At 39.1% G+C, this 17,868-nt stretch overlaps 1 protein-coding gene across 2 annotated transcripts in view; it reads right to left on the minus strand.

Moving 5' to 3' along the window:
• The window catches only part of LOC145493480 (uncharacterized), a 22,178-nt gene extending 5,898 nt beyond the window's left edge, over nt 1-16,280 (minus strand). Inside the window, exons 1-6 of one of the 2 annotated variants that reach the window (XM_081472958.1) lie at nt 16,105-16,280; nt 12,442-12,649; nt 11,305-11,600; nt 10,772-10,912; nt 9,709-10,028; nt 1-774 (exon numbers count right to left, since the gene is read on the minus strand). The exon at nt 1-774 is cut by the window's left edge and continues 435 nt beyond it. In XM_081472958.1, coding sequence (XP_081329084.1) covers nt 1-774; nt 9,709-10,028; nt 10,772-10,912; nt 11,305-11,600; nt 12,442-12,649; nt 16,105-16,275 — 1,910 coding nt within the window. In that variant the 5' untranslated portion in view covers nt 16,276-16,280. The other variant, XM_081472959.1, reaches the window with a different exon arrangement.
• Between the last annotated feature and the right edge of the window lie 1,588 nt (nt 16,281-17,868).

The following is a 17,868-nucleotide window of genomic DNA, read 5'->3' on the forward strand; positions in this document are numbered from 1 at the left end:
GTTGCAACTTTCTCCAGGTATTTCTGAGACACCTTTTGAACAAACTCAGAACGATCTTTCTTATATTTATTCTTCTTCTTGGCCTCGTGGAATTGGTCAACAATGGACTTGATTCCCACCACAGGAAGAACAAGTAATGTTACTGGCACAGCCAACGCAACCCCAACAAGTGTGGCCGGAATGAGGAAAGGCATCATGATTCCAAGGGCAATTTTGCTTTCAAGTGGCATCGAAAAGTTGGAGATATTACTCAGAAATTGTTCTTCTATACTCTCTTTTGTCGGTTTGGTTTCAGGTGTAGCTCCTATTTTTGAGACATCGACTTCCACGTCGCGAAGCTCGTTCTCAAGGTAATTGTACTTCCTTAGAAAAAAAGTGACCACTGATTTGCGAGCCTTTGCAAAGTGCTGCTGCTCTCCCTCCCATTCTTCAATCAGTGTCTGCAGTCTGGTCTGGATGAGCTTCATGATTGCTGATTCAGTAACTTCCCATGATCCCTCGACATCTGGAAGTTCGTCTGAGCTCCATCTGCAAAAACTTTCAATCACGTCATCTCTTTTCAAGTAGTTGATCAAAACTGCAATGGCCTGGGCAGTCTCACGGACAAGACACCTTTTAAGGTCCTCTTTTGACGATTCCTGTTCGGCTTGAAGCTTCCTCAGTCTTTCTATCACGTGGGTTAATCTCTGCGTTGCAGCCTCATGGTCGGAGTTGACATTGTCTAAGAAGGACTTCATCATCCAAATGATTCGATAAAGCAACTGATCGAGCCACCTATAATCAAAAGAAACATTTCAAGCAGTAGTAAATTTGACTGGCTTAGGCTACGCAAACTCTATTCCTAATCACTAGTGCATAATCATAAACATGGCGCTGTTAAGAGGAATCTTGCAAAAAAACGTTGCGTGTTTCGGGAAGGGAAGGACTATTAGAAAAGTGATGGGGGTGAGGGTAACTGAAAAAAAATGAAAAGAAGAAATGAAGGAAAAAAATTCCTGCAGAGTGAATTGCAATGTCGGCCTTAAAAATTGTACTCGCCTGAAGGGCACCAATTGGCAGTCCCTTTATTATGCAGTTCTAATTTCTTGGTCCTGGTGTAATCACCGTTCACCTGGGTTTCTCTACAATTAGGAAAACGGCCATTTTTTCCTTTCAACGCTGATACATTTTGTGCGCAGCAACCGCATCATGCACACTGCTAGCCAAACATCCTTGCAGAGAATCCCTGGCGGATAACCATAGTTCAAAAGTGATTAAAAAAACATCTGCTATAAACAGCCATCCTGCTTGCAAGCAAGGTGATGACAAAGGTGGGGTTCCAATCACGCATCACGCTGAATTTTTCTATTAAATCACGCATCACGCGTCAGTACAAAGTAAAAAAAAAACGGTATCCGTTTGAACGGCTCAACGCACGGCAAGTGAACGGATAATATGAATAGCGATAGTCAATCATGTTACTTGTTCATAGATATCTTAGACTACTTGGTTCTACATGAGTTGATAACCTCTGAATATAATGACTAATGACTCTAGAAACGATTTAATGAAATGCAAACTGCGTAGGTATACAAAAAGTTTGCAGGATTAATGAGATGTATGCTGCGTAGGTATATTTGGGGATTAATGAAATGTAGACTGTGCAGGTATATGTGGAAGATTATTGAGGTATAAGATGTGTAGGTATATGTAGTGGGATTAATGAAATGCATGGTGTGCAGGTATATGTAGGGAATGGTTACTTCAAACCTTCGCGGGAGTCCTCCAGAAAAAAATTCATACGCGCGCTGTTTTCAAGGAACCCCCACAAACTACATATCAACATAAAGGTTATAGAATGTAGAATTCGATAAAATTATGTTTTGTTTTGGATTTTGCTTTCCAAAGGTGGCAGAGGCCGTCAACTCCAAAATGGCCGACTGACGTTCCAGCGAATTAATCGGGTATCAAATGCGATCGTTCATGCAAAATAACTGTGCAGTGTTAATCACAAAGCCTCAATCTCCAAAAACGTGTCAGCATTTTCTTTTATTCTATTGGTTATCTTTTTATAGATCTGTCAAGTTCGACTATCGAAAAATTCGCGTAACCTGTTACGTTAGAGGCCGCCACGAGGAAAGTATTTGAAATAAAGGAATTCGCCGACACGCTTTTGTTCCATATCTATCAGTGAATGTTGTGACCAAATTTCATGGAAAACCGTCAAATCTGCATACCCTATTAATTCATTTAAAGAGAAGGGATTCTCTCGAAAAACGAGTGTGAGTATTCGCCTTCTAAAGATTTATAAACATATCACGCCTTCACGGAGGAATGTGTCAACTTGAAAGCCGCGAGCCAATGAAATAACAGAACCTCTAACTTGTGCTTCGCGGACATTAATTTTCTTGACCAAAAAAAAATCGACCAATATAGCCTCGCGAAGGTCTGAAGTAACCTTAATGAGATGTAGGCTGTGTGGGTAAATGTGAGGAATTAATGAGATGTAAGCTCTGTAGGTATATGTGAGGGATTAATCAGATGTAGGCTATGTAGGCATACGTGGGGGACTAATGAGATGTAAGCTGTGTATGTATATGTGGGGGATTGATGAGATGTAGGCTGTGTATGTATATGTAGGGATTGATGAGATGCAGGATGTTTAGGTATATGTAGGGGATTAATGAGATGTAAGATTTGTAGGTATATGTGGGGAATTAATGAGATGAATGCTGTCTAGGCATATGAAGGGGATCAATGAGACGTAGGCGGTGTAGGTATATGTGGGGGATTAATGAGATGTAGGCTGTGCGGGTATATGTAGGGGATTAATGAGATGTAGGATGTGTAGGTACATGTAGGGGATTAATGAGATGTAGGATGTGTAGGGATATGTCGGGGATTAATGGGATGTAGGCTGTGTAGGTATATGTGGGGGATTAATAAGATGTAGGCGGTGTAGGTATATGTGTGGAATTAATGAGGGGATATTGGGGGGGGGGGAGTGGTTGAGGAAGAATACTTGATTATATATCAAGGAAGTATTGTTTTAAGAGAGATTAAGAGAGATGTGTATATAACGGTGTAGTTAACTGGCCGCCCAACCATCCGGGTGGTGGAGAAATTATAACGCGAAAGAACAAAAGGCTTGGTTGTGAGCCAATGAGAAAGCACTGACGTCATGGCCAAACCAAACAAACGAGTTTCTGACACCAGCTGGATTTGACTGTTCAGAATGGCGAACATACCTTAATTTTAAGGCTATGCTATGCTAATTTGCCAAACATTCTTTATATGCACGCTTATGTTCTGTAACGGCTTTGTAATTTATGCTATACATACGGTTATATATTAAAATACGCGTTCACCTAGTGTATATTGAGTTACAGTAGCCAGATCGGATGAGGTTCGTTTAAGGTTCTCTGCCATCTAATATTGCACGTTGCAGCGAAAGGGTAGTTCAGTTTCGTCGACAACGTCTACCGTCTACGAATGCTTACCAGCGAAACAACTTCCGGTGTCTCGCCGCCTAAAGCATCACAATTTTCAATGTTATTTCACCAGATATCATTGTCTCCGCAACATTTAGATTTGTGGTCAATTAAGTGGCAAGATCCTCGAGAACTGGAAGCTAGGAAAGAGAAATACTGTAATAATCACTTGGTTTGGAGCCGGAAAGCCCCGAGTATCAATCAACTCGCCATGTTCAAGGACGTTATTGATGACGATGGCCTTTAAGTGTTCAAAGCCTTAACTATACTGAAGAAGAAGATGCAAACAATTGCCGTGTAGTAATGGAAAGATGGAAAGGTATTGCACCGGCGAAGTAACGTCAACGAGATTGTTTCAGCAGAAGCGAAAAACTTCCTACCGAAACGCTCGACAACTTAATCGCTCACTGATTAAAACTGAGAACCTTGGCAAAGAGCTCCAATTTATGTGATTATTTACGGTTTTTACACGATACTCTCATCTGCGTTCGATTGGTCTCGGGATAAAACATGAGCAAAGCACAAAGCAGACACTTAGATGAAAGACCCCACGTTAAATAAATGTTCCGACCTTACAAAATCCGAGATATAGGGATCTTATTCGGGGAGAGAAAATCAGATAATTTAGTATGTTTAACATATTTGCTTTCTCTATCAGAAAATATAGAAATCCGACGTAGATATATTTGTTTTAGTTCGTCTTTCATTCCTGAGTTACAGGTTTCTGTTCCAGTTCATTAACCGTAACAAACACCTGCTATTTTGTTGTAGATCATAACTGTAATAAGCGTTGAGCTGTACGTAATTGCTACCTGAGATAGTCTTTTCTTAAGCTGTTATCTACCTGTATTGTTTTGAAAGTTATTAATGTTGTAAACAACAGATTCTGTTATAGCCAATCGAGCCTTCTGAAATGTATTAGATAATGTTTAGTTAAGACGTTTAATAGCTTTACGTAATCCTTTAGAATTGTGCTTTCTGCTTATATAGTCGTGCCTTGTAGAATATTCTTTGGTTACATTCTGGTTGCATTCCGGTTGTGTTCCGATTGCATTCTGGTTGTGTTCTTGGATTAAAACGATATCGCTGGACCTAAGTTCTGAGTGCTGTTGACGTCTCTGAAGATATTTCCCGTAACAGAGTCCGCTACTGATCCCCACAGCAAGAGAGTTTCCCCAGGTTTTTACAGATGTGCTTTCCCCGGCCAAAATCCTATTATCACACTCAACAATGATGACGGCGACGCCGAAGACAACGCCGTGTAAATTGAATTCGTCCAGGATGCCTATAGCTCTAAAACCTCTCTGAGACTAAATATTTAATGACAGCATTCAGTTCTAAATAGAAATATGAAAAATTAGCAGTTCGACTCAACGTTCGCGTTCGCGGTCATTTTGCGTTGTTAGGGACCTTAAGCACCGCGACGACGAGCCCAGAGGACGACAACTTAACCGGAAATAAAATTTCCCCTTACCGCGCTAATGCGCTGCTAGACTCGTCGTCCACGTGAAGTTTAAGACGTCAAAACGTCAGGTTTGCCGTCCTGAACGAACGTGAGTAAGTATTAATCTATTTACGCGGTGTTTCAGGCAGAAAATGTATATCGAACTATCGAAATGAAAGTTGGTTATTTATTTAACCTCTAAGCTTTGTATTAACTAGATCTTACGGTGAGTTTGGTGTAGAAATCGTTGGTAATAACATTATTTTGGGTTTGTCGATTTGTCCGTTGTTGAATTTGCTTGTCAGCGAAAGTAGAAAATTAAATGAATTCAGAAATTGAAAAATGACTCTGTATTTCATTTTCCTCTGGTTCCTATCAGCATGTAGGCTTACGCTTATGTCTTTAGGATAGAATTTTATACCTTGCAGGTCGTTTTAGATTATATCGGGCCGAAAATTTGGTATCATTTATCTCTTCGAGATGTTGCTCGTATGAGAAATCGTCATTTTTCGACATCAGTTCCTTATGTGGGACTGAAAATTTGTTGTCATCGATAGTACCGTTTTCGTAGCTCAAGAGAAACAGGTCTTGGAGCTCGTGAAAGGAAGACATGACAGTTAGTTTTAGGACGATAGTTTTAGGTCGATGTTTACAAGAACGTTAACTCAGCTCTGTTTACATGTACTCGTACTACGTCCTCGACCCAGTCCTGCAACAGTTTTACTCGTCGTCGTCGTCGTCCCATTCTTCGTCGGTGCTTAAGGTCCCTGTTGTTTAGCAAAGGACGACTATGAATTGTACAAAGGTTTACTGAACACACTTGTATAGCCATTGTTTTGCTCATTAAACCTTTTGTTTGGTGGTACTCATTGGCGTCGTGGTTTGCTCCAGGCTCCGTCCACACTGCGCCGGAAGTATTTAAAAACGCATACAGCTTTATTTCTACGATTAAGCCTACGGTCCAGAGTAATCCGTCACGAAAACGGAACTTTTTGAAAACGCTCTTAAAACCAGCAGAGGAATTTGAAAACGCCAGCTTTGAGTTTTCGTGTGGACGGAAAACATTTTAAAACCGGCGTTAACAAAACGTGGATCGGACCGGATCACGGACCGGATCACGGACCGAATCACGGACCGGATCACGGATCGGATCACGGATCGGATCACGGATCCGATCAAGGAAAAAAATTCAAAATTCAAAATTTTGTTGAGCAAATTACACTAGAGTGACTACTGTGAGCAGAACGTTTTATTTAATTCAGGTGTGAGATTCCTTCATTCTTTTATAATATCAAGCCAACTGGGAGCTGGTCACAGATGAATTTTTTTCAGGCTGTTGGGTTTTGATTGCGATGATCAATCATGTCTTCATATCTTGCTCCGCAGTTCAACTATATGATATTTCGTATATTAACTTGTACTCTTCACCATCTACGAGTATATTACGAACTCACAATGTGACCAACTCCCAGGTGGCTTGATAGCTCAGTTGGTAGAGCACTGTACCGGTATCGCAGAGGTCATGGGTTCGAGTCCCGTTCAGGCCTGAATTTTTTTTCAGGCTTTAATTTCACGACTGCTTAAGTTGTGTGTATAATTGCCATGATCAATCATGTCTTCATATCTTTCTCCACAGTTCAAATAAATGATATTTCGTATATTCACTTGCATCAAAGGTAAACTGTCATAAAACGAGTCAGCATGGTAATAATAGCACGAACGTATGAATCGAAACACAAAAACTAAAAACACTAAAAAAATTAAACACCAGACGATTTCAAGCAATTTCCGTTTTTGAGACAAGTCTATAGTTTTACAAGATGTGAATTTGGAATAAGATATTTCGCACCGGAATAAAACGAAACAAACCATTTGTATTTCAAGGAAATAGAGCTGTTTTACAAAAAAATTAGAGGAATAACATCGCTAGTGTGAATGATAACGCAACCCGAGAATAACCAACATTTTAGGAATTACGTCACGATTTTTAGAGTCATTTTTAGGTCGTAAAGAGTTGCCTTTAAATAGAATAAAACCTTAAAATGATCGTGTTCTAGGATAGAAAACATTTAAGAGGCAAGAACAAATCAAAACGGAATGAGGATCGTTAAGGATGGCAAAGATTAACGAGGACTGCAAATGACGAACTTGAAAAACTAGGCTAGTGTTTTTCAAGGCGCGCAAATCGTGACGTAGCTCCTTTAAAGCAAGCCATGTCCATAAGTTTTCGTACGTAAGTTTTCTCATTAACTGTAACGCCAACTGTAACATCTGACACGAAAATGTAGCCGAGAACTAGCTACTGATACGAACAACAATTTCAAAAACGAGAATGGGAGGTTCACGCAAGCTTCGAGCTAACTAACGTTCAAATATAACTATATCTGCCTGTTCATTACAATTTAAATTCGTCGTAAATTAAGCGGTTATGTGGCTTTTTAATTGACCTCTTGTCATTCTCTGTAATTAACATGTCATTGCGTCAAATTCTGGATTCTTATTTTCATTTAACATATTTTAGTCTTCTACTTTTATTTTTTATTTATTATCATCTTATAAACGATTTGATTTTTTGGGGATTTGTTTTCTTTAAAACTTTTTTTTTTTTTTTTTCTGTGATCCGATCCGTGATCCGATCCGTGATCCGATCCGTGATCCGGTCCGTGATCCGATCCGTGATCCGGTCCGTGATCCGATCCGTGATCCGGTCCGGTCCGATCTAGGTTTTGTCGACGCCGTTTTAAAAAGGACCTTTTCGAACAAGGTAGGATCAGGAGAGCCACGTGAACCTGGCCGAGATTTCCTCAAACAAAAATATAAAACGACCGGTGATTGTTGCGTTTTTAAATTCCTTCGGTGTAGTGTGGGCGCGTCCTAGCCTCCTAATGAAGTCAATAATCAGTGCAGACGGCGTTCTTCAATGAGCCCAAAGAGAAAAAAATTGGAGGAGTCCTGCGCAAAGGAGAAATGGACCATAAACACCGTAAACAAAATAAATATATAGGAGTAGAACTCTTTAAAGACCTCGATCAAGTTTAATATTCGTTATATGTTACTAGCATTATCACGAGGGCTAATCCGGCGGCTAAACAAAGTTTTACTTTACTTACTTTTACTGTCGGAGTTATCAGAGGGAAGCTGCATCGTTGCCCCGAACACATTTAAGAAAAACTTTTGTTATTTGTCAGTGACCATCAGAGACCATCTGTGTGGGATTCATATACCCAAAAGGAAATTCATGACATTTAGATCAGCAAGCACACACCGTGTTTTGAAAGCCTCGACATATAGGAGTGATTTCTCAACTGACATGTATAAATGACGATTCTGGACACAGATTTGCACACCCATGGCGAACCGTAATACTTGCCTTAAGCTAGGATGGATCAATGTTGGACAAACGTCGTAATCAAAGACAATCATGGAGGTGTTAACACAACTGATGCGTTTAGTATGCAGGGCTGTTTCAATCTATTTGAGGGTTTTGACAAAGAAAACGACGCATTATCATTACGTCCATTAAATTTATCGACTGAAAATTATGGAAAACACACCAAAAACGCTTCAATTTTGCAACATTTTCTTGGGGAGGAGGGGGGGGGGGGCATAGCCCCACACCCCTTGCGGAATAGGCCCTTTTGCCCCCATATTTGTTACTGGACGGCCACTCACAGAATCCTAGCTTAAACCTTGATTCACTGCATGCCAAGAACAAATTTTAGTGGGAGAATGAAGAAATAAAGTTGATATTCCCCCAAACATCAAAAAAAGAAAAAAAAAAAAAAAATGCAACACAGGCCCATCAGTAAGGGAATAGCCACTTAAATGTGTCTGATAGTTGGTTATGTTTCCTCTGGAGTATAATTCTGACAGCAAAGCAAAACGGCTGTGTGAAAGAAAAAAAAAGTATTTGTTTGACGCCTGTTCCAGGCAATCAGATTGTGGCGAGTGTCAAGATTAAGATTGCGACAGTAGAGTATCCCCCACCCAAACAAAAACAAGAAAAAAAATACGTGCAGGAGCTTTCCCCCGAAAAAAACATTACTGTAGAGGCAGTGGAAGTGAAAAAAATCCCCGCAAGCTGAAGTCGCCCCTCCCCCCCCCCCCCCCAACCCATCACTTTTCTAATGGTCCGTCCCTAAAGCATTTTCCAAACAAAAGGCGCTAATTAGGAACATCTTGGGCGCGTGTGCACGTTATAGCTTTTGCTTATAATTATGCTTTTGACCTTGGATATCAGATACCTAAGGACAAAAGTATATATATCCTTACAGGATATCTCCTTGTCATTAAATGTTACTCGTCGTCTGCCTCTCCCAACAAGACTTTTGGAGGTACAAAAACTCCAGAAATTTCAGTGCGGAAATAGCTTGTCGCCACTTGTCGCGCCGTCAAAGCACGGCTCGACCAGAGGGGATAGGAGGCAAGATAGTTCGGAGATAACCGGCAAACGGATTTTTGGTTTGCCCTGATGAGAAATTCTCGGATAACGTGCGCGGTACTTTCAGGATTATCATAAGCACGATTTTTGGGGGGAGATTCATCCAGCAGGACGAACCAAAAAAGCGTTTATCGACTTCCTCCGAACCGAAATCTCTGGATTTGCTTCTAAATGGAAAATGCCCATAATGCCTATTAAAATGCCTAATATTAGCTCTCCTATAGCAGTGTTTACAATGTACTTGTTGAAGGAATAATTGCCTTTAAACCCCTACTGACAAGTATCTTAAAAAAGAAAACTACGGGAAGTTAACATTTTATAAATGTTTAAAAATGTTTTTACCGCCTACGTACCTCCAATTTCGTTCAAGTCGCGCTTGGATGCTTTTCGCTACTAAAGAGCCAATAGCCTCTGTAAGCGAGGCAAACTCTACATTCATGATTCCAAACTTCTGCGCCGTCAAGGCTTTTGTAGTTGAAAGACGAATGATCTGAGTGTCGGTGTCAATATCTGGCAGGCACTGTCTGAGCTTTTTCTCAATGTGCTCGATGACGCCACTTACTTCATCAGGTGGGATGTTGTCCCATTTGTTGCAAACAAACAAAGTACAGTCTGGTGAAAATTCCATTTGTTCAGTTGTCAGTTGCCTTGTCTTGTGAAGCAGTCGCACGAGCTAGTAAGATAATGCAAAAAAAAAAAAAAATTAAATTCCTATGTTGTGGTTTAAATGAAGGAAAGTTCACTACAGAATATTATAGATTAATAATAAGGTAATAGTTGTGGTTTAAATGAAGGAAAGTTCAGAATATTATAGATTAATAATAAGGTAATAGTTGTGGTTTAAATGAAGGAAAGTTCAGAATATTATAGATTAATAATAAGGTAATAGGTAATAAAAAGAGGGATAGAAGACCAAAGAGAATCTAGGAAGGTAAAGACTGGACAAAATTAACACGGATTATAAACAATTTTCTTGAAAGTAAAGGCTTTTTTTGCAGAGCTGACCTCCTCACGTCAAATTGATCAAAGACAATAACAAACATACATAAAACATCCTCTGGAATCAGAAATAAATAAATAAGGAATGTAAAATTCTACACTGACCCGATGAAAAAACCATGTGTGTACAGTGATTTATTTACAACACTAAGAAACATTTTGCAACCCTGCCACCCCGAGGGCATAAACTAGACGTACAGGGATACCTCGGTTGCAGCACGGAAACTACTCGGCTCAGTTGTTATTTTTCACCTCGTATCGAACGTTGGCTTATGGAATAATTGTTTTATTATTGCATTAGGCAATTACATCTCGTAAATTTCTCTTTCGCTACTTTGACCGTGATTCGACGCCTAACCTTTTTAGCAATCTGTCACAAATTTGGCGATATCATAATATAACAAGGTAAACACTTACTCGATCCTTCTGAACACCTCCAGCATTGCCACTATTGATGACGTAAATGAAGGCAAAGGCATTTGGCAAATACCTAACGACGATGTCGTCCATAATCTCTGATTCTCCAACACCAGGACTGTCAACAATTACTATTTTATCCTTAAAAACAAAATATAACTTTTTTTCATTAAAAGCAAAGGACAAAATGATATGGAATCTGAATTCTCTTTATTAACGATAGTAGTACAGTGGATTTGATGTGGTCACGGCACGACGAATATGCATTCATGTGTCCGACGACCATTGTCCGGACATAACCGATGTTCGAAAACTTCAGTACCATGTCAACGGAAAAAGCTGCCAATATTTATAGGCTGCTAGTCAGTCATGATTTAAATCTCCAAACATTTCAATTTCTTCGGCTGTAGTTTTTGGTATTTCTCTCACTCAATCCTCCACTTTGCCCTAACAGTGACGTTTCGTATGCTAGAACATACAACTTGAGAACTGACAGTTATACAAATGCGAAAGAATTGTGCCTTTTTTCTCACCTGTAATAATTTTTGAGGCCAAAACAGCTCCACCTTGCTGTAGTCGGATGCTTTTTCTCTCAAGGTTGGCGATTTGACGTGAACGAACTCTGAGATTTGATCCGTGTAGGAGGAGGATTCATCAAGGTATTTTATCTTGGGTTCTTTCCCTGCCTCCTTGTAGTGTATCTTTATCTGGCGTTCCTTTCCATACTTCAATTCACAAATTGTAGATGTTGTACTTAAAACCGAAAACGGCAAAAGCTCCTCTCCAAGAATTAAGTTTAGCATGCTACTTTTACCGGCACTTGTCTCACCTGAAATGAAATTGACATACAATTCAACTAATAGTTGACTCCCTTAGTACAAAATTTATCCATAGCCTTAGTAAATTTAATCATAAACTGCAATTAAAATTATTCTGAGTCTCTTTGTTTCATTACTAGTAGGTCCATATTTCTTTACGGGTTTGTGTATAGTGTTGCCGGTAGTCTGCATGTCCACCTCATTAAACATTTCTAGGCAATTAAATATTTCTGGGTAATTTGTATGAAATTAAGCGTATTGAAGGACGTCAACAATCCCCAAACAACACAAATACGCCTCTTGTTTTAGCAGAGAAGCAAAATAATGGACAAAAAACCTTTACCAGATTAATTATAAGTATATTACAGTACTTTTTGCATTTTCCAAAAGCTAACGATATAAATAATTGTCTGAAATAACACCAAAAACAATTTCCCATGGTAACTCGAGAAAATAAGGCAAAGTTAAATGTGCAAACACAGGTAAAATTTCATCATCAGTGTCATTTCACCAGTACTTTCAAGTGTTTTATATTCAAAATTTGTTTTCGATATTTGGTGTTGTTAGAAATGATTTCCTTTGAGAAGATATTTAAAACAGTCGCACTCAAGTTTGCAATACAATGTAAATAATATCGGCACAAAGTTTTTATCAACTTGTTACTCAAACTTGTGGTGAATTCCTTCTTAATTTACTTGCACTCAATACAGTCTAAAAGTAAAGACGCTACCGACGATCATGCATTAAAATTGAGAATAACACATCAGTACTTTTTTTGGAATCGTGCCTTTTAACTCTCTGTCGTGATATGATATTACCTTTCGAAGAGCTGTAGTACATGCATACTTTTACCTGCTACAAGGACAACATAGTCTCTACTTTCCATTCTTTCCATTCTTGATCTCATTTTCAAGAGTACGTCGCCCTCACTTGCTTTAAGCAAATTAAGAAACGAGTCATCAAGCCCTGTTACTTCTCTTTGAACCTCAGCATAATACCTGAGGAGATCGAGGGATTTGTTTCTGTCCATGGATCGTGCATCTGATATCACCTTAAAGGCCTGGAAGATGTTGAAGAAAGTACGCATTATTCACTGAATAGTGTAGGAACTTTACATTCAAAAGTAACTGGGTATTTAGTTCTTTTGTTCTGTGAAATACACATTATATTCCATGAATTGTCGTCCTGAGAAGCAATGCAAACAAAATTCCATGAAATTCGCAAATTTCGACCAAACTATACGAAAGTTCGTTTGGAAAGAAAATTCGAAGTTAGTTCTTCGAGAACTCGTAAACCTGTTGTTTTCCACTGACGCAAAATCTCGCGAAATTAATTCGCTCGGCTTCGTGAGACTTTAAGGTTTTTGAAATTCGCCTCAAATCTTCTAAAAGTCGCTTTAAAGCTCGAACAACATTTTATTCCCAACGAAATCTAGCCTGCATCATTGAAATGTTTTGAGTGTCCAATACATAGAAAGGAAAAATAACGAGATCTAAATGTTTGTTGCAGACTTATAGAAGGTTTACTTATTCACGCAAGACACAAGGTCGACCGTAAAGGTAGGTCTCCATATGATCACTATACGATCGACATGAAAATGTTCAGCGGTTGCAGCGACCATATGTTCACTACTCCACAATGAACGTAGCGATCCTTGCTGCAACGTCCACTGAGGTACACCTCAATATTCTATCTCATGATCAAGGCTGTTTTTCATTACTACAATCACTGTGACCGGCTACGATCGTTGTGATCGCTACAGACAAAGTTGAGTCATTCTTACGAATACCTGTTTCCATGTGATCGCTACAATATTCGAAACACACGTTAGAGTTTACGTCTATCTCATATTTAACCTTTTCAATTTTTGCACATTTATTTACATTTTTTGTCTTTGATTAGTCGAATTTAAGTGCCAGTAACATAAACAAAGAACACTTTTCCAAAATTACAATGTCTTTGATTATTGATTTGTTTGAACTTACGTGGGCTTTGGATTGACTTTTCACGGTCTCTTGCTTTCAAGAAACTGACATCAACGTTCCCCTTGTCATCGAACTTGGGTTACCAAAACATTTTCATCCATCACGTTTCACATTTCTTTTTCTTTCTAATGGGGTCAAACCTAAGTGTTGTGATTCAAATGTTGACAGTTTCTGGGAACTGTTTATAATTGTCATGAACGTGCCATAGACAAAATAAAGCCCGAATATAATCGTCACGCAACGAACACAAAGTAACAATTTCTCCAAATTCATCGAACAACTGGGGCCAAAAATGCCGGTCGTTTCCTGAAATTTCATGGCGAGAATCAAAACAAACATGCTTAATCAGAACAGAATCCTGTCGAGAGTAGGGAACCGGCGTTACATCTATGTTGTGTTCTGTCTATGCGAAATCACGCAGGAAGACATTGATCTATTCATAGAAAGGGGTGGCGAATAGTCCTTCAAAAACTCTGGGTTTTGCATATTTTAGTCGAATTTCACGTGCCTCGTTGTCTCGGTTTTTTAGGGTTTATGGGTGTCGCAGCTTTGATCTTTGCACGAAGTTGTCTCGGAGTCTCGATTCCTTTGATTGTTTTTATAAACGACGTCTTCTCGTCACTTGATGCTGAATTTTTATGACTCAACTTTCAACTCCCGAAAAAAGCTTAATCCGCAAATTCTAATAAATCGTGTTCTAAATCCCACAGAAATTTAAGACTTTTAAGAGTCTGAAAGTTTTGCCCTCGCATTGTAAACACTTTGAAGTCTTGTTCCCAGTAAATCGCATTTACTATTATAAACAAAGCCGACCAAGGTCTCTCAATTTCCGGACTACACCACTTGAAATCCTCCTGATGTTTCAAGAAATTGCAAATCAGCACTACGAAAAAACTCTTTGGCAACAATTTTCCAAGAGGCCATCTCTCGCTTTGAAAACACGACTTGAAGCGCGTGTTTATCCAAAAAAACAAATAGACTGAGAAAACATTATCTGAGGTCACTTTGGCCGGAAGGTGGTCCGCCATGACAAATAATACTTTTGGACTCCTCTTATTCGTTCGAAACTCGGTTATTTCGAATTCCACGTTACTTCGAACTCAGAAACATGTCCCTTGGATTTGCCCATTGGTTGTGGACTATCGGCGATTTCGAAGTCCCGCTGCATCGAACTATTTTTCATTTCTCCTCAAATTTCGAAAGTTCGGTTTCTTTTCATTCATCTACAGTTGAAACTGTAAATTTATAAATAGACTCACGAGAAAATATTTCCTTTCGTCACAGCATATCACCCAAGAGTAAAAAATCTAAAACAAGAACTTATGTACTAAATTAAAAATGGAATCTCATCCAAAATCAGCCACTGTTGTAGATTAATCTACAAAACTCCTCCCGGCGAGAAAAACTTTGTCGTCTAACGAACTACATAGGTGATTCTAAGCAGACCTTTCGCATACAATATAACACTCAAGATAAAACAAAAATTGCTCATACAGTATCATGCATGACAGTGTGCACGTGCGCGATGGACTATTGTTGCTAGTACGTCTCTGTTGCCCATAAAAATGTTATGTAATACGAGTATCGATGGCCGAGTCGCCACTGTCGATCGTCGATTGCATTCGAGAAAACTTCGCATGAAGAATAAAAAGCAGTTTTAGACACATTTGAATCATGTTTCTGCGACAATTTCATCTCGTTTGAATACCTGAAGCCAGAATAGGCAAGGAGAAAATTATGGCTAAGAGAAAATTCCATTTATAAATTACTCCGTTACCGAGCGCCGTGTATAGAAAATGAGCTTTTTGTTATGATGATTCTGACCTTATCCGGGAATTTGAATTTGGCCAAGAATCTTAAACGCAAAAAAATTGCGGAGAGTTGAATTAAATTTGAACTAGGATTTCGTCAGTTCTGTTTGGCTGAAACCTGAGTTGCAGATTTCTGGTAAAGACCGAAACGACCCCACGCATGCTCTCCGTGACATGCCTGAAAAGAAGCCATAACAAGAAGCTACAGTTTTGAAAATTTAATTCAACAACGAGCAGAATAGAGAATATGTCATATGTCATTTTTGGGCATTTTTAAACCGTCTTACAGTTAGTCTACCACAATTGTCAGACGATCCGTGTGCGAAAGAACTTAATTCAAAGTCTGCACTCTCATGTTTATTATTATATAGACTCTAATCCTACCCTCCGGCAATTGAATTCTTTACCAACGAGCCGTGTCAGCAGTGATCGTGAGCTGCTGTTTCTGAATCATTATGCAGTAGTAACGGATGTTTAAGCGAAAATTAACTCATTGAATCAAAGACTCTCTTTCTAATAATAAGAACTAACGATTGCCTGGCTGACAGGAATCGACTGAAATCAAGAGCATTCGGCCATGTTGCCTCATCTATCACGAAGCATGAAATGTTCATGGAATGTTTCAACATGATTTATAATGAGAATTCAGTTAGTCAGGCAGGTATCTTATGTACATGTATTGCATATTTCAGTACCTTTTGCTGTTATTGTCATCTCACCTCGTTAGAAGCTAGATGGTTGTCTTTCCGCTTAAGTAGATGTTCGAAAATCCTTTCTCTCATTTGATCAACGTTTTTGCAGCCTTTGGTTGGAATATTCAAATTCTGCATTAACTCGATTACATCAGCGATGTCTTCAGCCTCGCGTATTTTCTCTATGATGGATTCCATTCTTGTTAGGAGCACTCCTTAGTACTGTAGTAAAACTGTAAACTCGCTGAGATGTCCTCGCAGAAATGGAAAACGGCCGTCACACCCCCAGTTTGACCTTGTGCTTCAACTGACAACAATTCATGATCAAAACAGCTGACGTTTTCGATCGCTTTGCTATTATTCGCATGCCAAGAATTAAAATCTGACCTCTGATCTGTAACTACAATTTCTGAAGTTGAAATTTTAAACAAGGGCAACCTATGCAAATTCACGAGCTGTACTGCAAACAATGCACTGGTTTTGCCACTGACAAATGATCCTAAAATCTATCACGGAGTTTGCTGCCTTCTAACGAGTTTATCAGCTGGTAGAATAGATCAATTATTCAAAGAGTAAACTGGCCACAGTGTTTCTTCGTGGCACGTTATTTAGTAAGTGTAATGGTATTGTAAGTTTCTGTTCATGTTGGTTGACAACCGAGGTAATGTTTCTTGAAAATGTATGATATAATCTGACAGTCATGGAGATCTGACGTTTTCCGTAGAATTCCGCATTTGGTGCTTATATTTTGGGATTGTGACATTATTTTCTAAACGTCACGCAACTCAGCAAGTCTGTAGGTTTGGAACTGAAAGGCTGCAGGCTGAATTTGTAGCACACACTCTGCGGTACTTTACGTATACCACACGTGGCGTGACAATTTTTGTTAAATTCTCCTTCTTGTGGCAGCTTCCCACTGACAGGTTATTTTGAATTTTCGGCTCCTTGCCTTGTCTCTGTAAACAATGTCTTTGGTATTCTATTATAGCTATTCCTGAACGAATGTACTCGCGATGGGGTGTTATCTTGTTTGCGCAAACCCAAATCGTCTTTTGGTATGTCTTCGGTGCGGGCTGTACAGGAATCATCAGGCTCTCAAATTGTGAGTGTGTATCTGCAGGAAACAATATAATTCTGACAAACGGTGCACGCATCGAGAGACATGCATCCCAAGCAATGTAAGCAGAAAAGCTTAGCAAGTCAAAATAAGGCAGCCACTGAATATCGATAGATCCATCTCAGTGCAAGAAAATGCATATGTACAATATTGATTTCTTCCTAAATACGGTGTTTATAGTTCAATTTACACAGCACCCAGGTTGTTAACAATTTTATATGTGCAATATTTGTTCGCTTTTTAGTGTCCTCAGTTATCTAGCACCGCATTGCTAAATACATTGACAAACAAATTAACATATAATTTTCATTATTTTTGAACCAACATGAATTGATGATGATGATGATGATGATAATGATGATGATTATTTATTCTAGCCGACTTTCGTAATGTTACTAACGTTAAGAAAGTCTGTAATAACCAGGCATCAATCTGGTGCCAATCAAATTTCCAACTTATAACCAGTCATCTATATTAATACCGGATAGTCTACAATACATTTAATTCCATATACGCTCATCAATGTTTTAGAACTCAAAAGAAGATGTGGTAGGCATTTGACGTGACAGGCATTTGATTTTGATCGTTAATTAAAAGTTATCAACATTGCGCATGTGCGCACGGCGGACATATTGACGGTATAACCCTGCTACCCTTACACGTTATTCTTATGC

The sequence above is a fragment of the Orbicella franksi genome, chromosome 7 (genome assembly GCF_964199315.1).
Source record: "Orbicella franksi chromosome 7, jaOrbFran1.1, whole genome shotgun sequence".
NCBI lineage: Eukaryota > Metazoa > Cnidaria > Anthozoa > Scleractinia > Merulinidae > Orbicella > Orbicella franksi.